The following is a 20,974-nucleotide window of genomic DNA, read 5'->3' as shown; positions in this document are numbered from 1 at the left end:
TCTTATCAATAATATCAAGAACACCATCTGTGGTTACTTACCGATTCTATTGTTCTTTGAGATTCTCGCGAAGACTGTTTCTTTGTAAGAACCCTAAGAAACAATTTCCATTGTGTAGATTTCGACTCTCACAATTTGTCGCTAGAAGGAGGTGAAATTTGAGATTTCTCTTACTACAAGAATAAAGAACCATCAAACCAAGCAGCAATGACCAACAATCAGGTCCCCGCTAACACAATGGACATGGAGGGAAACCCGATTCCTCCAGTCCAGACAAACACTCCTAAGGTCGCCACTCCCGCAGTCCTAGCAGAAATGAAAAGCATGATGGCACAACTTCAGAAGAAGGTGGACTATCATGAACAAGCGAATCGGTCTTTGGCCCAGCAGCTCAAGGCGGCTACCTTCCAAGGGCAGATCATGACCACCCGCTTTGACGTGCGACATTTTCATGATCGGCGAGTAGCGGCAGACCTCAATCCAACGAGGCTCGTGATCAATACGCCTGGTAACACGACGAGGCCAGTCCGATGAACTGTGCCAGCGCTCAGTGGAATCCGAGCAAAACCAACAGCTTTGGGAGAGCCGAACGCGACAAACCAAGTGGAGGAAACCGATCCGCAGTTTTACATTCCTTGAGCCGAGGCTGCCAAGGGCTGAGGAATATGATAGGAACAAGAAATAAATGCCATCAAACTCTCCCTAGCCAAGGAAAAAACCGAGATGAAGCTTGTTCGATCGCAGCTGCATAGCGCAGTCTCCTCGTCTCAAAACATCGATCACATTCTGGAAGAGTCCCACAACACACCTTTCACTCGTAAGATCTCCAACGCAATAATTTTAGACCCGAGGAAGCTCAATATCGAGTACTTCAAGGGGCATTTAAAGTCATTTATAATCTCTATGGCCCGAGCCAAGTTCAAGCCAAAGGAGAGGAACGCTTGTCTCTTTCATCTATTTGTCGAGCACCTGAAGGGGCCGGCCTTGGATTAGTTCTTAAAACTTGAAGAGAATTCTGTTGACAGTTTCCAAGAGCTGCCAACACTTTTCCTCAAACAATACTCAGTGTTGATTGATCCAGGCACATCAGACGCTGACCTTTGGTCGCTATCTTAGCAGCCAAATGAGCCACTCAAAGGATTCCTCACAAAGTTTAGGTTGACCCTAGCCTAGGTCGAGGGAATCAACGACGTCGCAGAGCTCTCTCCCTTGAAGAAGACATTGTGGTACAAGTTAGAATTCCGAAAAGAGTTAAATATGTCAAAACCACAAACGATCCGAGACGCCATGCACCGAGCCTCAGATTACGTTTCCCATGATGAGGAGATGGAGTTGCTGTCAAAAAGGCACGACCCGTCAAAGCAAACACCTCAGGCTGATAAATCCCAATCTAGCACTCTGAGCCAGAAAAAGGGTGCTCTAGACAGAACCTTCGTGCATCACGAGGGGCGAAACTTCTCCTAGGCCCAAAATTACCAAGCTGATACACCCCACGCTCGAGGACGTGAAATCAGAAGAATGCCCGAATGTGCTTTATGGCAACGCACAAACTCAGAAACCCCATCACCGAGTGAACACCCGACGCAAACAACAAAAAGGCTAAGTTGGGCTGAGCTGAAGAAAAAGCTATCGAAGAGGCTCGGGAATCGGCTGTAAGGCTAAGACAGTAATCCCAAACGATGTGTCGAAGTAGGTGGAGATTTAGGCGAAGAGCTTACAGCCGAGCTGACTTCCTTCCTCAGAGATAACGTCATAACTTTTTCCTGGTCGCCAGAGGATTTGCCTTGAGTAAGCGTTGAAATCGTGTCACACGAGCTCAACGTTGACCCAACTTTTAAATCTGTTAACCAGAAAAGAAGAAAATTGGGTGGGAACGTGCGGAAGCTGTGAAAGCCGAGGTGGAAAAACTGCTAAGAAATGGCTCTATAACCGAGGCGAAGTATCCCGACAGGCTCGCTAATCCAGTCGTGGTAAAAAAGAAAAATGGGAAGTGGAGAGTCTCCGTTGACTTCACCGACCTGAACAAAGCCTGTCCGAAGGACAGCTTTCTGTTACCACGTATCGATCGCCTCGTCGAGTCAACCTCAGGGAACAAGTTACTATCGTTCATGGACGCCTTTGTTGGATACAACCAAATCATGATGAACCCTGAGGATCAGGAGAAAATGATATTCTACACGAAGCAAGGTGTTTTCTGCTACTGAGTGATGCCGTTCGGACTTAAAAACGTTGGGGCAACTTATTAGCGCTTTGTCAACAAGATCTTCGCCTTGCAGATCGGAAAACGATGGAAGTGTACATCGACGATATTTTGGTAAAGTCTTTGGAGGAAGAGGAACATATAACCTCTACAACGTCAAGCTTAATCCAGCCAAGTATCGCTTCAGAGTAAGATCCGGTGAGTTCTTGGGGTATCCTGTTCCACATCGCGGCATCGAGGAAAACCCAAAAGCAAATCGAAGCATTGATAGGAATGGCGTCACCGCAAAACAAAGGCTAAGTACAGCAATAAACCGGAGAGTTGCAGCCCTTAATCGATTCTTCTCCCGATCTACCAATAAGTGTTGGGCCTTCTACGATGTGCTTCGGGGAAATAAAAAGTTTGAGTGGACAACTCAGTGCGAGGAAGCCTTTCAAGAACTCAAAAAGTATCTAGCGAGCCCACCCATCCTTGCAAAACTTGTTATCAGAGAGCCACTCTACTTGTATGTCTCCGTATCCGATACTACGGTTAGCAAAGTTTTAGTCCGAGAAGACAGGGGTGAGCAAAAACCCATTTTTTATGTTTCACAGACATTTACTGGAGCGGAATCTCGCTACCCGCAAATGGAAAAACTCGCCTTAGCGGTCATCATGTCGGCTCGAATATTGTGACCATATTTCCAGTCCCACACCATCATGCTAATGGGATTTATGCCACTCCACGTCATCCTACACAGTCTAAACCAGTCGGGCCATTTGGCTAAATCGGCGATCAAACTCAGTGAGTATGATATCGAGTGTAGAAACAAAACGTTGGCGAAGTCCCAGGTCCTAGCCGATTTCAATGTCGAACTACCCACGAAAGAAGCTCGAAAAAATTGGCTTGACACGACATGGCTCCTACATGTGGACGGCTCATTCTCCAAACAAGGTTTGGGTGTGGGCATCCCCCTCACTTCACCCACAGGCGAGGTTCTCGAATAATCTTTCAAGCTAAATTTCGAAGCAACAAACAATGTAGCCGAGTACGAAGCACTCGTGGCCGGGCTGAAGCTAGCTCAAGGGTTAAAAATCGCCAAGATCAGGGCTTTTTGTGATTCTTCACTCGTCGCCAATCAGTTCAACGGGGAGTACACGGCTCGGGACGAAAGAATGGGGGCTTATCTCACTCACAGCCAAGATCTGGCGAAACAGTTCGACGAGTTCGAACTATCAAGGATTCCCCGAGGCAAAAACAAATCGGCTGATGCCCTGGCTGCTCTGGCCTCGACGTCTGACCCGTACCTGAGGAGAGTCATCCCAGTCAAATTCATCGAGAAACCTAGCATCGAGCTTGAAAAAGAAGAGCACGCCTTCTCCGTGCAGAATACCACAGATTGCAAGGATATTTTTGATTCGAATGATAACTGATATTTAGGTTGCGACTCAGAAGTTACATATCCGAGGGGAAAGTGCCATCCGACAAATGGGAAGCTCGGAAGCTGAAAGCTCAGGCCGTAGGCTTTGTTATGGTCGAAGAGAAGCTATTCCAATGGCGTCTATCCGGACCTTTAATGACCTGCGTGGAAAAGGAAGCAGCCTACAAAATCATGAAAGTAATCCACAAAGGCTCATGTGGGAATCACTCCGGAGGAAGAGCCCTAGCCATCAAGATAAAACGCCACAGATACTTCTGGCCAACGATGATCAAGAATTGCGAAAAATTCTAAAGAAAATGCAAAAAATGCCAAAGGCACGCACCCACAATCCATCAACCGGCCGAGCTCCTTTCATCAATCGCCTTGCCGTATCTATTCATGCGTTGGTTGATGGACATCATCGGTACTATGCACGCCTCGAAATAGCGAAAGTTAGTCCTCGTTGTGACAGATTATTTCTCTCAAGTCAAAAACTTCGTGTGGAAGCACATTTTATGTCACCATGGGATCCCTTACGAGATCGTCACAAACATCGACTCGCAATTTATTTCGACTCGTTTCCAAGGTTTCTGCGATAAATTAGGAATTTGGCTCAGCAAGTCGATACCGCGATATCCCCAGGGGAACGACCAAGCTGAGGCTGCGAACAAAACGTTTCTCGACGGCTTGAAAAAATAGCTCAACGCCAAGAAGGGTTTTGGGGCCGAAGAACTCGAAGGAGTATTGTGGTCGCATCGAACAACGCCTAATCGAGCCACGAGAGAAACTCCATTCGCAGTAGTCTAGGGTACGGAATTATAATTCCAGCTGATATGGAGGTACCAAATCTTCGTCGAAGCCTATCTCCCGAACCCGAGACAGATAATAATCAGAGAATGCCTAACGAGTTAGATCTGATCGACGAACGAAGAGATTCGGTTCTGGTGCGAATACAGAATAATCAAAACGAAATGGCTCAGTTGTACAATTCAATTGTCCGATAGCGGAGATTTCACGAAGGAGATTGGGTTCTCTGCAAAGTTTTTGAAAATACCGTCGAGCTAAACGCTGGAAAACTCAAGGCACACTGGGAAGGACCATACTTAATCTCGAAAGTCGTCTGACCAGGCATTTACGAACTCGCCGATTTAAGCGGCAAAGCCATTCCAAGATCCTGGAATGCCATGCACCTCAGGAAATACTATAACTAAGTGCGAGAAGCATAAACTTGAACTACGAGGTGGTTTGATCCCTGAGAAGGGTACTTAGGCAGCTCGTCTTCGAACGAGTTCAGCTACCCCCCCCCTCACCCCCAAATTAAAAAAAAGGGGAGTGGGTCCGTATATCCATACTCCCACTTTCATTTCTCTTGTGAGTTTTCACTTCGGCATGAATAAAAGTTCTACTTTTCACAGTTTGTACCTGTTTCAAATACTACGATGAGCGACGGCTCAGAGTATCTTTTAAACCTACTTGGTTACAACGCACTATCTAAATTCGAGTTATAACCTGCCGGAAAAACTTTGCGCAGAATCTCGTTCTATCTTCAGAAAACCCTGTTATATCATAACACCGGTACCCCAGCTTGTTTTTAAACGCTGGTGAAAGAGTGAATCGGATCAGATCGCAACCGAGAAGATTTCACCAAAGCAAAACGTTAAGTCCATTCCATTCACACTGGCCCTAACCAATAAAACGGTTCGTAATTAGAAAGCAATTCCGCGAAAGAGCGACTCAATTAGGCTACGGTAACATCAAACGAATAAAACGCATCGGGATCATATGAGAGGCCAAATTTTCAAAAGGTGAAATTTGTGGATAAAGCAATCCAGACATAAGTCTTTACAAAAACCAAAAAGGATAAAGCCATCAAGGCGCTAATCTTTACGTACACAAAAATAAAAGGAAAGCTGGTTCGGGTCACTGGTCAAGTCCTTCATTTCGCGAGGCATCGCCACGGAAGTTCGAACCGGCTTGGTTGGCAATACCGATCTCATCCACCTCGCATTCCACCGATCTGTTGCCTCCAGGACTCTGGGGATCCAAGGTAGAAGGAACATGAGGAATGGCCAACTCTTCCTTAACTTCTTTAAGGAGACTGGTATATGTCGCCTCGGCGACTGCATAATCCTTCTACCAGCTCCTTCTCGTCCTCCAAATGCTTCCCACCCTCAAGCGCATCAATCAGCTAGGCATTTGCTTTAGCCTGAGCCAAGTACATCCAGCGGTTGCTGGCTTGATCAACCATAGTCAACTTCGCCTCGGCGGCCTTCATCCTCTCAACAAACAAAGCTGCAGACCGACAAGCCTGAGCAACTTCATTATCTCGGAGACCTCTCTCCTCAGTCAACATGCGTTTGTATCTCTCGACTGTTGACGATATCGTAACATTGGCCTCGGCAACACGGACATCGTTCTCCTTATGAGTGAAAGCGTTCCGCTCGGCTTTCTCGTTCTCTTGCAACGCCACAGCCGCCTTGGAGTCAACATCAGCCCGAGCAAGCTCTGCTGCGGCTAATCACCGGGACTTAGCGACGGTGATTAGCGACGGCGCTGAGGTTAGACCGCGCTGAGGAATCGTAAGATTGCACCATGCTGTTCATCGAGCTGATGGCCTGAAGAAATATAACAAAGACATAAGGACCTTGTAGAAACTCTTGCTCGGAGATAAAAATTTTGAACATACCCTTAAAAAGTTCGATGCCTCATTGGCATACAACTCGGACTCCAGCAAAGCGTCAAGGGGGACTGCAAAACCCAGGCGCAAGCCCCAATAAGATTAGTCGAGGCGGTCTTATCCTCGAATATAGGCTCGGCTACCTTCTGAGCAATCTCAGCTTCCTTCCTCTTTTTCTTCTTATTCTTTGCTTCGGGGTCTGAGCTTCTTATGCGCTTCCCCGACGCCTTAGTACGGTCACGAACCGGCAACCCGAATATTGTCTCAAGACGGTTCACGGCAGTAGAACCGCTTGGGGCTGACAGGAACTCGTGCCCTTTGACGGGTTTGGCAACCAAAGGCGTCGCCCTGGAACACGATATCCGGAGTGGCAGTCGCCTCGGGAACGCTGCCTACGGCACCCGCCTCGAGGGCAACCTGCGAGGTTCCGGCATCCTCCTCGGCCTTTTTCTTTTCCCTGGCCTCTTTCCTCTTCTTCTCATACACCTCCCGTAGGCTCAGCTTGGTTTCTTGCAACTCATTAAAATGAGAAAATCGATGGTCTGACGATTCTGAGCTGGAGGAACAGGATACGCCGCAACTTAACTTCATGGCTCGTTCGACTCTTTCCCTTGAAAAGTGATCTACCCAGTTACACTTCCCAGCAGGTAACTCTCCGTGAACAAAAACGATATCACCGGGACTCGCCTCGAGGAATCGAATAGAGCGAGCTGCAAGAAACAAGGAAATAAGTTAAGCGTCAAATCTCAACGATCATCTCGGGTGTAAACTAATAATTCTAAGTCTAACTACCAAGAGTGCCCCATCTCGTCAAAATCGTCCCGACCAGGTTTTCGGGAACACTGACATCGTTGAGAGCCACAAAGAAAAAATGATCAGTATAGGGCCCGTCCTTGCTAAGGAACCCCCAGATGATTATCTTGTCTTTCGCAGGGGAAATGTAGTATCTGTTCACCACCGACTTGGGTACTCGGCGAATCTCTAAATAATTCTTTCGATGCGTAAGCGTGATCTCATTCTCCGTCTCGTAATTCCGCACCAAAATCCCGACGAGATGCCTCAGGGAACGTGTTGTAATCTAGGAAAGAGTAATCTGGTATGAGGTCACGTACTACAGAATCATCCTCAAGATCGGAAACCAGAGGATGCAGTAATAAAAGAACCCTTCATAAAGGGTGAAGAAACCCTCCAGAGGGTTGTCAGCTCTCTTGCTCGAGGTTGGAAGGCGAAGGACGACATCTTTGCCAAAATCAAACCGAGCCGCCAGGTCCCGAAGTGATTGCTCGGTGCAAAAGGTCGAACCAGGCGGATCAGGTACAACCTTTTTCGTTTTTCTTTTTTTCCTTCCCTTGTCAGATTTCCGCATCGCAATCTGCTCAATAGCCTAGAAAATTCCGTCAGTTTCATTCGGCCCAAAGTAAAGATGATCCTCAACTATCACCTGGAGCAAGGGCTTGGTTACGTCCTGCCAATTTGATGTTCCAGCCTCATCAGCATCTGGGGCACGGGTTTTTCAAACGAGAGACGGCTCACGATACTTTGGAAGATCGAGTTCACGAGCTATATCAGCGACGGCATCGTCCCCAACCACGAAAGGGTTCGGCTCTTCACGTGCGTTAGATGATGATGTTGCACCGTCCTGACGCACTCCAAACCATCTCTTGTTTATGGATCGGGGGAAGATCGTCTCAATGCATAGAGTCGGTAGAATCTGAGAGACTCATTGTCTGCTCGGGAATATTTGACGAGATGAAGGCCGAAAAACAGAAAATTCTAATCGGAAAAATCAAAATAAACCTAATAGACGACGGAGCTTCACCTGAAAAAGAAAAGAATGTAAAGAAATCAAGATCAAATGAGAGAAAGCAAACCTTGAATTTTTTTCTTTGGAACTTCAAATGAAATTCTTAAGGAATTTTTTGCTACTTATACAGCTTTTAGGGCGCGTCGGGTCCAGAGGATATTACGAACCGCGTCATGGGTCCGTGGGCTCATCAAAATACGGGGCACCCGCGTGAACCTCGGGAATAAGCGAGGAAGTTTCCACTTGTCAAGGGAAAAGAGCGGCTACATGCAACAAAGTTTGACAGTCCCGCGAGATGAAACGTCAGAAGCCGCGGGACAGGAAGACGATCGGTCGGCTCGGTCATCGTACTCATACATCTTGTCGCCTCTCTTAATAAAAACAACGAGCTGGGGGGGCAAACTATTGGGGTTAGATTTCACCCAAAAGACCGAGCCAAGCAGATAAAGACCATAAACGTCTCGGGAGCTAAGTTTACCACTTCAAGGGTAGAGAACTATTCACGAGACGTTATCTACTCGGGTATCTATTACCCGACTTGGATGTCATTACAGGAAACACACCTCGAGCCGGGGAAGGAAACACCTCGGGACCCCGGGACAGAACCACCATGCGCCTCGGTTGTTGGTCTAGTAAACATACCCGAGCCAAGCTTTGACGCCTCGTGGATCGTTTAGATCTGGCTCGGAAGACATTAGGTTGCGTAGAATGTGTGGCGAGCCGAAGCCTAGCATCTCATAGGAGGAGGCGGTCACTAGGCCCGAAGCAAAGACTTGCACATGTTATAAAAAGGATCCAAAGACCATTTCCGAAAAACCCAAAAATGATAATGAAGAATCTTCGAGGATATTGTCAAATCTGGAAGTTTTTCTAAAGCTCCCGAAATATAAGGAAAATCTCCTTATTGCGAAGACCTATATAAGGCGCCTCAAGGACTTCGCAAAAAGGGTACACAGAAAAAGGCTCTCAACTTCAGGCTATCAAAACGCTATGACTTTGAAGGCTAAAAACACTTATTCTTTACTTTTCTAAACACTTGTACGATCAAATCATCGTTTCTTATCAATAATATCAAGAACACCATCCGTGGTTACTTACCGATTCTGTTGTTCTTTGAGATTCTCGCGAAGACTGTTTCTTTGTAAGAACCCTAAGATACAATTTCCATTGTGTTGATTTCGACTCTCACAACTACACCGCGTTGTAGAGAGTTACTTAGTGAGCAGCAAAAACAAGTAAGTTTTATCCTAATTTTCAACTACATCATTATGTTTCATATGCATCTAATTGTAATTATTATTTTTTGTTTTCGATTCGATTTTTGATCCCGGAGTAGCCAAATAGGGCTTCAGAAGTGTAAAGAGAAATTTGTAAAGCCTGAAACCATATCTTCATGGTTTACGTCAAGAGGAAGAAGCGATTCTTTACGGTGTCACTCTTGATTCCTTCTTATTTTTTGGTGATGCATCTTCTTTATTAGTGAATACATCAGACATGTGCTAAGTCTCTCTAAATCGCTTACGTAAATCCTTATATTGCTTGCGACATGAAGAGAATAAAAGACATGGAAGATGTTTCATATTCCCTCAACCAAACAGATAGTCAAACTTGTTTTGCTAGGTAGGGTTAAATGAGAAGACTCTGTCTATTTATTTTTAATTTATGTTGACACATGGCAAGTTCTCATGTTTTGACTTGTCAAGTATATGATAAGAGATAGCCTATTTTCATATAGATGATTTGTAATTGGCTATTATCTTGATGATGCACATCACATTATTTTAACTAATAACAAGTTAAAGTTATATGATTCGTGTTTGTTGTCCCTTCAACATTCTTCAATGGTTATACGGGTATCCAAAGTACGAACGAGATGGATGTTTATTGTTCCAACCATTTTGATTAGTCCCAATCCCAACAAAGAAGAAGAAAGAAAGGGAATCATTTTTAAGAAAGTTTTTGTGTTGTTGATTTCTCGGCGTAGTGCTTCTTCCCCTATGCCTCCTATTTGTATATTGTATTAGTGTAGTAAGATTGATCTGTAATACCGGAACCATAGGTAAAAACCTTTTCTTCAATACTATAATTCACAATTGAAGCATCTAAGGCTGCGTTAATAGAAGATAGAAGATTGAAGATTATATGATCTGAATACTCTCCAAATCGAATAAGAGTAAAACCTAAAATGCACATTTTCTTCCATGTCTAATTTGACATTTTTTTTTTTCTTGAATCCCTTTAATTACTCGTCGATACTTTATAGTCTATGACATCTAATGTAATTTCTAAAAACTTACAGATCTTTAATATTTAAATTTCCCATTGCAACCAGATATGGAAATTCGGTAGTTAGAAGTCACATAATTTTTTTTAGTGTCACTTTATATATGTAAATGTGACTATAGTTTATAATTGACTGAAAAAAATCAGTGTTGATATTGTTACTTTATATGTAAATTAACTATGAATTAATCATATCTAAAGAATCTATTCGTACTGAATAGGCAATGTAGTTATAGTGTTTTGACATATTGAATAAGACAAATAGATTAAGAAAACTAATTCAGATATGAATGTTTGACAAAGAGAATAAATAATTCCATGGTTAATTTACATATAAAGTAACAATATCAACTCTGATTAAGTTAAAGAAACCGATTAAGTTAAATTAAAGAAAGCTGAAAAGAACAAGTAGGATTGACATGTATGGGCGAGTATTGGACATGTAGTTAAAGAAAACGAGACATAATTTTATGGAAAAATAACATAAATTGATATAGAAATAAGAAATTAAAAGGATATATCGTCTGAAGGAAGCCTCACACAGTTACTATCATTTTTACTCTCAACATGAACATAAATTATATAAACTAATACATTGTAAAGGACTATAACTTCAATCATTGATCCCATGGAATTGTCAAAGTTACCACAGCTTCCTTAAATCTGTCCATAAAAACCAAGGTTTGGCTGAGACCAAGTGAACATGTTTGGGTCCATTCCTTGCATGTTTGATCTGTCAAACTCGCGACGGTACTGTAATACTTCACATGTTTCCATTTTGAGCCTTTGTAATTCTACACTCCCTTTTTCGTTCGAAATAGTTATTACTTTTAGCCTTTCAATTTCTACGTGCAATTTTTCAGTCAAAGCTGCAACAATAGAGAAATGAAAACAAACGTTTGATAGTTACATTCATCCCAAAATGTTTTGTATAAACGTTTATACATTGCAATAATAAATTATTTTACATCCTACACATTACCATTAAATCTCTGTATATCAAAAAACGTTAACGAATCTAGAATGAACGCGCGTAATTTGTTTTTAATTTTTTTTTATGCAATATATTTTACATCTATTTTACTAAATTGAAATTACTGCACATAAAGAATATCTTGGTGTTGTAAGTACTATCATGCTAACTGCAAAATAAGTGGAATGTCTAGAATAAATAAAGCTGTTTCTAAATGAGATATTACTTTAAGGGTGATGTCATAAACAAAGTTCATGCAATTACGTAATTAATAACAACTTTAACCCATAAAACTCAAACTTTTACTATAGATTGCAAAACTAAAAGATTTGCTAGAGTATTGATAGAAATTAAGATAACGTACCATCACGAAGTTGGGCCTGTTGCTCCAATGATTCAATTTGAATCGTGATTTCCTTCTTCTCATTCATCAATATTGTTTTATCCTTCTGCATGTACATTAAAACAATACAAATTCATCAAACTTCTTATAGATACCGTTTAGACATGACAATCTCATGGTTGCTAATTATATGATATGTTTCACCTCCAAAAGTTTGATCTTTTCAAATATTAAAGCATTTTTGTTCTCAAGAAATTTTATTCTATGTTCCAAGTCAATCATGTACTTTAACTTCCTCTGCTTTGAAGATGCGGCTAACTCTCGATTTTTCAAGATTCTGAAAGAGCATCCACATAGATAAATGTCACAAAGCATGATAAAAAAACAAAAAAAGGACAAATAATAATTTAGTCATACAAGTTCACTTACCTTCTGACTTTCTTAGGATCAGATACAATCTCTTGAAGTTTGGTACTCTTTGCAATATCTTGAAGTTTGGTACTCTTTGCAATCTTATTCAATTCATCATCAGTATAATCACTGCTACCAAACTCGAGCCAGGAAGCATCCTCTTCTCCATCAACTGAACTTGAAGAGGAAAAGTTACCCGGAGAAGGAGGCAACTTCAGTAAGTAATGTAACAACTATCCAATGAAACAGTCCTGTAATGTCTCCTCAAAGGTGCCATGCCTTTGGCTGCTCTTCTCTTCACACCCAAAGGGGGCAATGAAGGATTTTTATTAACCTTAATGGAAGAGTCTCTACTCTCCACAGGAGCTGACGGAGAAAAGCTCATCGATGGTAATGAATTGCGACGGAATGTTGACGAAGAAGGGCTCAATGGGGGCAAGGAGGAGGAGGCAAGTGAAGGCTGAGTCATAGACCGTGATCCGGAAGGAGTAGTGATATTGTCGGATCCATTCATTGTTAAGGATTGGAGAAGACCAACAATGGAGTATAAATCTGCATCATATAAAACAAGTCATGTTTCTACGTATAACTCATTTTTTTACATGCAAAAAAACAAAATATCAAATAGAAATGGGAAAATGATAAAAATTAATATGATCAAAGATATTTTGTTTTGCACCGTGACGATATCGAGATTGTCATCAGTTATTGGAGAAAGGAGAACAAAAACACAATTGAAACGTTTAATAAGCAATAAAGAGTTGAGAAAAACCTCTCAGAAACTTATGTTTGTTTGGATGGAGAAAGGAGAATATTATGTATGTTTGGATGGATAGTTTGCTCGACCCTCTTTTTATATTGGTTAAGAACAACACTTCAGTCTCATGTTTTTATCCCCAATTATAAAAATTTAATGATTTTCCTTCTTAAATCCATAAGTTTGAATCTTATTTTTGTGAAACAAATAACATACAAATTTTGAAGTCAACACATTTGATGGAACTCTGTGTCTTTAAGTAATATAATGAAAATATATTTATATATATCTAAGGTAATTACGTGTTGCTATTGACTCAATCTTAATTTAATTTATATTCTTGGCATGTTAATTATTTTTGGCTAGTGAGTGATTTTAGAGTGTTGTTTACTTTTGCTAGTGAGTAGTTATTTTGACATGTTGTTTATTTTCCTACTTAGCTATTTTGGTAAAACATTTATTTGTATTTATTGCAAAGTTATTTTGGAGTATTGTTTACTTTTTCTATTGAGGTAGTTTGGCAAGTTTTTTAGATAAGGTTATTCCGTGTTATTTGTAAGGGTTGACATTTTTTTTTTGCGAGAGATGGGAGGTATCGTAAAACACCGTACCACCATATGCACCCAAACAAAACCACCTAAAGATGATACTAAACCAAATTAACCGACTACAACCAAACCTCCAAAAAAATGATAACAAAATATTTTAACCACCTAGAGATGATACAAAAAAAACATCAAGTCAAGGATCCTTAATCCACATAAGATGGTTAGTACCTATTGCCAATATTTAACCACACTAAATCTGCTCAAATGTTTTGCCACTGGTAACTACACTGAGTTGCAAAGAGTTACTTAGTGAGTGTTTTTGTTTTTTTCTCCAAAAACTGATCCAAAACAGACCCAGATTAGACATTTATCCAAACTGTATAGTTATAAGATCCAAACGGGTAATAAACTTTCCCACCCGAAGAATTCTAAATCCGAATTAACCCAAACCGAATCTGAACCAAAGTTTGAATATATAGGCTTAGATAGAGAGTATGTCTTTTTGCCCTAGTCAATCCATTTTAACGTTTCAAATGGTTGTTAACGTTTAATTAATATATAAAATAATTACATATGAAGTTGATATATAAACGAGTACAATTTAAAAGTGAAAATATTAAATAATATTTTTCCTATCAAAGACTATATATTATTAAATTTATTCGAAATGGTTAGTCACATAAGACGGTCACTCCAGAAGGAGCTTACATGAAAAATGTAACCTTGTGTCTCAAGGCTTTTGAACCATACTCTAATTTGAAAATTTTATTTGTATTTCAGGACATACCTATCTTTTTAACAATAGTCAAAATCAGTATTATGTTGTTGTCTAATATACATTCTAATTTTTCTGTACTTTTTTGTTCGTTTATCTTCATATTCAAAAACTTTCTTGTATATAGGCTCTATAAACCGAATCACACGTGGATGCTAAAATCCTAATACCTTTCAAATTTTAAGTTCCTTACCGTATTATTTAAAAAATAAGAATTATATGTTTACACTAAACCGTCTTTGACCAATGTTAAAATATTATCAATATGAGCAATCTAGTAAAATAGAATATGAAAAAAAAATTCTTATAATTTGTTTAGTTTTAATACACTTGGATTAAGCTTTAATAAAATAGTAAATTTGGATAAAGCTTTAATAGTTTTGCATATTTATGTACTTTAGGGGTTTAGTAAAGCTAAGCCTAAATGATGCAACTGAAAAACTTAAATTTAAAACGCATATTTAGGTTTCATTAGTCTAAAGAGACATCTTGACCTCCAAATAATCAAATTGAAACGATGGTCTTGATTTCCGCACCAATAACAATGGCCCTTCGGATTCACTTGGTCCGTTCTCTTATTCGGACATCCATTGGAACGATGCCCTTCTTCGCTGCAGAAATAGCATGTGATATATGCCGTCGTTGGTTGGGTAACCACATGGCAAGATCGTGCGAAATGTCCCAATTTTCCACACTTGTAACATGCCCTTGGATCATAATCGTTTCTCCTCCTATCATTGTTATAGCTCGCCCTTGTTCTTTCTCGATCATTGTCTCTCTCTTGATTTAGTGTGAATTTAGGAGCCATCCTCAACGGACGAGCCATCATCGACGGAGAAAAATAAGGCAATTGAGGGAGAATGAGTAGTAAAATCAGTCCCGACCTTAATCCAGTTTTAGAGGCAGAGAAGTCTCACAAGAATGAGGAAGAAAAGTCTGAGAAGGATGAGGAAGAAAAGAGTGAAGAAGAAGAGAGCAAAGAAGAAGAGAAAGAAGAAGAGGAGAAAGAAGAAGAAAAGAAGAAGGGAATGACGACGAAGGAGAGTCCTCCGATGATAGTATTAGATCCTTGGGCGGAGGAGAAAATGTCTCAGGAGTCCTTTTTGCCAAACTCTAACCCCATCTCTCCCTTAGAATAACATAAATTAATTTGGATTTAATTTTATTCTGAAAAGTAGGGATTTTACAAATATACCCCAACTGAAATTCAACTTTACAGAGAAAACCAGGATCTATTCGAACCCTCACCCGACCCATCTCTCCCAAGCGGGTTTTCCAAGTTTCGAGACTTCAATTTTTGAGCGGACTGTTCAATTTCTCTCTTTCTCCTTTCTCAAACTTGCCCTCCGTTCTCAACAACGAAGAACCCTAATCTATTCTTCACCTTCTTCTAAGTGTAACTGCAACCCTAATCTCCTTTTCTTATTCTTCTCCTTCTTCTCCTTCTTCTCCTTCTTCTCCTTCTTCTCCTTCTTCTCCTTCTCTCAATCTCTCGATTTCTTGTTTTCTCGTTTCAGATAATGCCTGTAAAGAAGAAAACTGGGTTAAAGAGGAAGAGAGGAGTAGCAACGAAGCTAATTGATAAAGGAACAAAAGCAACGACGGAGGAGCCATCCTCGACGGAGCAAAATAAGGCGATAGAGGTAGGAGGAGTGAAGAAATAGTCCCAACCTTAATTTCGGTTTTAGAGGCAGTGAAAGAAGATAAGTATGACAAGAATGAGGAAGAAAAGTCTGAGAAGGATGAGCAAGAAAAGAGTGAAGAAGAAGAGAGCGAAGAAGAAGAGAAAGAAGAAGGGAATGACGACGGAGAAGAGTCCTCCAATGATAGTAGTAGATCCTTGGGCGGAGGAGATTATGTCTCATGACTACCCTTTTCCCAAACTCTAACCCCATATCTCCTTGAAAAAACAGAATTTAGTTTGGATTTAATTTTATTACAAAAAGTGGGGATTTACCAATATACTCCAACCGAAATTCAACTTTTACAGAGAAAACCTGGATCTATTCGAACCACACCTAACCCATCTCTCCCCATCAGATATTCCAAGTTTCGTGACTTCAATTTTCGAGGAATTGTTCGATTCCTCTCTTTCTCCTTTCTCAAACTCGCGCTCAGTTCTCAACAACGAAGAACCCTAATCTATTCTTCTCCTTCTTTTAAGCGTAACTGCAACCCTAATCGCCTCTTCTTACTCTTCTCCTCCTTCTCCTTCTCTAAATCTCTCGATTTCTTGTTTTCGTGTTTCCGATAATGCCTCTAAAAAGAAAACTGGGTTAAAGAGGAAGAGAGGAGTAGCAACTAAGCCAATTGATAGATGAATAAAAGCAACAACGGAGGAGCCATCCTCGACGGAGGAGCCATCATCATCAGAGCAAAATAAGGCAATTGAGGGAGGAGGAACTGAAGAACCAATCCTGGCCTTAACTCCGGTTTTAGAGGCAGTGGAAGAAGAGAAGTCTTACAAGAATGAGGAAGAAAAGTCTGAGAAGGATGAGGAAGAAAAGAGTGAAGAAGAAGAGAGCGAAGAAGAAGAGAAAGAAGAAGAAGAGAAAGAAGAAGAAAAAGAAGAAGGGAATGATTGTTGGGGTCGGATTTCCCCAAAAAGACCGAGCCGAGCAAGAGAGACTAGATACGCCCCGGGATCTCAGCTTACTACTTCAACGGTAGGAAAACTATTCACGAGATGCTACCTACTCGGGTATTCATTATCCGGCTCATGTGCCACTCCAAGAAACACACCTCGAGCCAGGAAAGGAAATACCTCGGGATTCCGGTATAGAACTATCGCGCGGCTCGGTTGTTACTCCAGTAAACACGCCCAAGCCGAGATTGGGCGTCTCGTGGATCGTCCAGGGCCAGCGCGGAAGACATTAGGTTGCATAGAATGTACACCGAGCCGATGCCTAGCGTTTCATAGTTGCCCGAGGCAAAGACTTGCAAATTTTACCAAAAGGAGCCCAAAGACCATTTCCGAAGAATCCGGAGATGATAATAAAGAATCTTCGAGGATATGGCCAAATCTAGAAGTTTTCCTGAAGATAGAACGAGATATAAGGGAAATCTCCTTATTGCAAAGATCCTCGGTCGCCGACTTAAAGATAAGGGGAAATCTTTCAAAAATATTGGAAGAGGCGGTCGTTAGGCCTATATAAAGCGCCTCAAGGATTTCACAAAAAGGGGACGGAAAAAAGGCTATCAACTTGAGGCTATCAAAACGCTCTGACTTTGAAGGCTAAAACACTTATCTTTCACTTTTCTAAACACTTGTACGATCAAAACATCATCTTTTCAATAATAATATCAAGAATACCGTCCGCGGTAATTGAACAATTCTGTTGTTCTTTGAGAGTCTCGCAAAGATCCATTTTTTGAAGAAACCCTAATACAATTTTGATTGTGCGAGTTTCGACTCTCACAATTTGGCCCTAGTAGGAGGGTAAAATAGATTTCTCTTACTCCAAGAACACAGAACCAACCGATCAAGCAACAATGACCAACAACCAGATCCCGCTACCATCGTTGACGCAGAGGGAAACCCGGTTCCTCCAGTCTAGGCAAACGCCCCTGAAGTCGCCGCTCCCGCAGTCCTAGTAGAGCTGAGGAGCATGATGGTACAACTCCAGAAGAAGGTGAACGATTAGGAGCAAGCAAACCAGTTCCTGGCCCAGCAGATCGAGGCGGTTACTTCTCAAGGGCAGGTAAGGACCACTCGCTTCGGCGCACGACACTTTCATGATCGGCGAGCAGCAGCAGATCTCAATCCAACGAGACTCATGTTCAACACACCCGGTAACTCAACGAGGCCATTTTGGCTGCGCCAGCACTCGGCATAACCTGAACAGAACCAACAGCCTCGGGAGAACAGAACATGACGACCAGAGTGGAGGAAGCCTACCCACGGGTCCCAATTCCCCGAGCCGAAATTGACGAGACTGACCAGATCGAAATCTCTGATGGCGAAGATTCGGAAGAAAACATTAGATGCGCTGAGGAATAAGCTATGGAGCAGGAAATAAATGCCATCAAGCTCTCCCTAGCCAAAGCGGAAAACGAGATGTAGCTCGTACGATCACAGATGCATAACGCAGTCTCCTCGGCCCTAACAATCGATCGCATTCTAGAAGAATCCCACAACACGCCTTTCACTCGCAAGATCTCTAGCGCGATAATTTCAGATCCGGGGAAACTAAGAATCGACTACTTCAACGGATCATCCTACCCTAAGGGTCATTTGAAATCTTTCATAATTTATGCGGCCCGAGACAAGTTCAAGCCGGAGGAGAGAGACGCTGGTCTCTGTCATCTGTTCGTAGAGCACTTGAAAGGACCAGTCCTAGTTTTATTCTTAAGACTTGAAGGAAATTTTGTCGATAGTTTCGAGGAGCTTTCGACGCTTTTCCTCAAGCAATTCTCAGTGCTTATTGATCCGGGCACATTGGATTCCGACCTTTGGTCGCTATCTCAACAGCCGAATGAGCCGCTCATGGACTTCCTCACAAAGTTCCGGTCTACCCTAGCTAGTGTGGAGGGAATTATTGACGTCGCGGCTCTCTCTGCTCTGAAGGAGGCGCTTTGGTACAAGTCTGAGTTTCGAAAGGAATTAAATCTGTCCAAGCCCCAAACAATCTGCGACGCTCTGCACCGAGCCTCGGATTATGTTTCCCATGAGGAAGAAATGGAGCTGCTGTCGAAAAGGCACGAGCCGTCAAAACAAGCATCCCACGGCAAAAAAATTCCACCCTAGCGCTCCGAGCCATAAAAAGCGCGCCCAAGGCGGGACGTTCGTACATCACGAGGGGCGAAACTTCTCCAGAGCCCACAATTATCAAGCCGACATGCCCCGAGATCGAGGGCGAGGCCACGGCCGAGGTAGTGGACGAGAATCCTTAACTTTGACGAAGGACCACCCTGCAGGAAACGAGCAGGAATACTGCAAATTGCACAAAAGCTAGGGTCATCATACCTCTAGGTGTCGTAGTCTCGGGGCGAAATTGGCGGCCAAGTTCTTAGCTGGTGAAATCGGTGGAGGCTTGACCATCAAAGATTTAGAAGCGGAGAAAGCCAAAACCGAGCAGGTAAATATTGTGGTGAACCCCGAGCAGACAGCCCCTACGGCAAACCCCGAAGGACCCAAGAGAGGTAGAGGCAACCGCGAGGCATATGACGATGAATCGGAAGCTGCTCGGGGAAGAATCTTCACAATTCTAGGAGATTCGGTCTTTTGTCATGACACAACGACATCAATCAAAGCTTATCACTCAAATCGTAACTTGACACGACCATTCAACGGACCAGATGACAAAGTCACTTTCCATGAGAGCAACATTAACTGCTTGGATCAGCCGCACAACGACCCCTTGGTCATTACATTGACTATCGGGGCTTTCAACGTCGAGCGAGTTTTAGTTGATACAGGAAGTGATATATCCCTATTTTTACTGTTTTTAACTATGTTTTAGGTATAGGTTTTAGAGTCTAATTGTTATTTCTAGAGTCTTTTCTAATCCTTTTCAGGTCTATACATGTTTGAGATGCATTTGGAGATTATGGAGCATTCTGGAGATTAACAGACAACTTAAGCTGCAGAAGCAACCCGGAGACGAAAATGCACGTAGGTGTCAAACGACACCACACCTGGTGTCGAGCGACACCAATACCTGACGGCAATTTCGAGACGCAACTTATTGATGTTTTGAAGATTTCCAAATTCGGCCCAAAACTTTCTCCTCTATTTAATTAAGGCCCAACACGTTTTTAATACATATATATATATATATAGTTTTAGGTCATTGTTTTAGATCCTAACCTTGGAGAGGCTATTCTCTATCTCTTTTGTACTTTGAGAGCACAACCCTGTGGAGACTCCCTTTAGAGAAGATCTTTCTTACTCTTTCTCTTGTTATATTGATTATTGATTTCTTATTCAGACTATGATTTGTGTTTCTTTGATCATGTCTTAATAGTTTTCTTGTTAGGTTTAGGGTTTCTCATTAGGGATTTAGATGATTTAGTAGATTGCCCCCTTGCTAGGTTATCTGTAGGATTTTTCATCTTGATTGTTCTTAATGCTAGTTCTAGAGTAGCTAACTAGAACTTGATATTAGATAATAGGTATTCCCACCATAGGTACTTGCTATTTGATCCATCATAGATGAGCCTAGGCATTTAAGAAAGAACTGGTAGGCTCATAGAAGGGCTCTGGTTTAGATACTAGGTGAACTAATCAAACATGATAATAATGCATGATTTAGCAAAGGATTTCTCGGCTTCTCCGGTTATCTTAGCTCTAAGTATAGAGGGTTTCGCGGAACGCCACCTGTTACTCTAAAATCATAGTTTGAGTTTGAGAACGGTTCGATAACAACTTAGCTATTTATAGATTTACTATCATCTATTTCCTGAGAATACCCTAAGCCTGACGTTTTTATTATCTATTTTCACAACCATACAATTCGCTATTGCTTACTTTTGTTTCTCTTATTTTCATTACTGTTTTACTTCGCTTAATTCAAAACCTTAGTTTATTGCGTGATCCGAGAACTTTGTGAATTCGATCCCTAAGTGCTGCAATTGACCTCTTTATTTGAGAGAGTGGTCTTAGGATTAATTTGACATATATCAAATTTGGCGCCTTTGTCGAAGTTCTCTTTGATTCACCATTAGACTAGGTGTAGAATTTAAACTAAGCTTTTATTTTTCTTTCTTTTGTTTCTCACGCGTTTTCTTTCTTCTCTTTTCTGTGACAAGGGAGCTAAAAGATGGAACGCAACAAACTGCTGGCAGATTTCGACGATAGTGTTG

The 20,974-nt window shown here is 41.7% G+C and overlaps 4 protein-coding genes and 4 pseudogenes across 8 annotated transcripts; 4 read left to right on the top strand and 4 right to left on the bottom strand.

Moving 5' to 3' along the window:
• Window positions 1-207: 207 nt before the first annotated feature.
• On the top strand, window positions 208-4,394 carry AT2G12920 (annotated as a pseudogene; the record flags this gene model as incomplete). Its single annotated transcript has 1 exon — window positions 208-4,394.
• A 1,030-nt stretch (window positions 4,395-5,424) lies between these two features.
• AT2G12910 lies at window positions 5,425-8,202 on the bottom strand (annotated as a pseudogene; the record flags this gene model as incomplete). Its single annotated transcript has 1 exon — window positions 5,425-8,202.
• Window positions 8,203-9,918: 1,716 nt separating this feature from the next.
• Window positions 9,919-10,137, bottom strand: AT2G12905 (uncharacterized protein; the record flags this gene model as incomplete). Its single annotated transcript, NM_147306.1, has 1 exon — window positions 9,919-10,137. The coding sequence occupies one exon, from the start codon at window positions 10,135-10,137 to the stop codon at window positions 9,919-9,921; it is 219 nt and encodes a 72-aa protein (NP_671841.1).
• An 883-nt stretch (window positions 10,138-11,020) lies between these two features.
• AT2G12900 (Basic-leucine zipper (bZIP) transcription factor family protein) lies at window positions 11,021-12,604 on the bottom strand (the record flags this gene model as incomplete). The annotated part of the gene is made up of 5 exons (NM_126901.1): window positions 11,021-11,232; window positions 11,701-11,785; window positions 11,884-12,016; window positions 12,109-12,262; window positions 12,394-12,604. The coding sequence occupies 5 exons, from the start codon at window positions 12,602-12,604 to the stop codon at window positions 11,021-11,023; spliced, it is 795 nt and encodes a 264-aa protein (NP_565355.1).
• A 979-nt stretch (window positions 12,605-13,583) lies between these two features.
• On the top strand, window positions 13,584-13,837 carry AT2G12890 (annotated as a pseudogene). The gene has a single exon.
• A 781-nt stretch (window positions 13,838-14,618) lies between these two features.
• On the bottom strand, window positions 14,619-14,978 carry AT2G12880 (Zinc knuckle (CCHC-type) family protein; the record flags this gene model as incomplete). Its single annotated transcript, NM_126900.1, has 1 exon — window positions 14,619-14,978. The coding sequence occupies one exon, from the start codon at window positions 14,976-14,978 to the stop codon at window positions 14,619-14,621; it is 360 nt and encodes a 119-aa protein (NP_178944.1).
• Window positions 14,979-15,030: 52 nt separating this feature from the next.
• Window positions 15,031-17,090, top strand: AT2G12875 (uncharacterized protein; the record flags this gene model as incomplete). The annotated part of the gene is made up of 5 exons (NM_147305.1): window positions 15,031-15,228; window positions 15,688-15,813; window positions 15,861-16,002; window positions 16,499-16,946; window positions 17,027-17,090. The coding sequence occupies 5 exons, from the start codon at window positions 15,031-15,033 to the stop codon at window positions 17,088-17,090; spliced, it is 978 nt and encodes a 325-aa protein (NP_671840.1).
• A 572-nt stretch (window positions 17,091-17,662) lies between these two features.
• On the top strand, window positions 17,663-19,727 carry AT2G12870 (annotated as a pseudogene; the record flags this gene model as incomplete). Its single annotated transcript has 1 exon — window positions 17,663-19,727.
• Window positions 19,728-20,974: the final 1,247 nt, after the last annotated feature.

This window comes from Arabidopsis thaliana, chromosome 2 (genome assembly GCF_000001735.4).
Source record: "Arabidopsis thaliana chromosome 2, partial sequence".
Classification (NCBI taxonomy): Eukaryota; Viridiplantae; Streptophyta; class Magnoliopsida; order Brassicales; family Brassicaceae; genus Arabidopsis; species Arabidopsis thaliana.
Note: the sequence above shows the minus strand (reverse complement) of the source record. Positions and strands in the feature narration are given on the sequence as shown.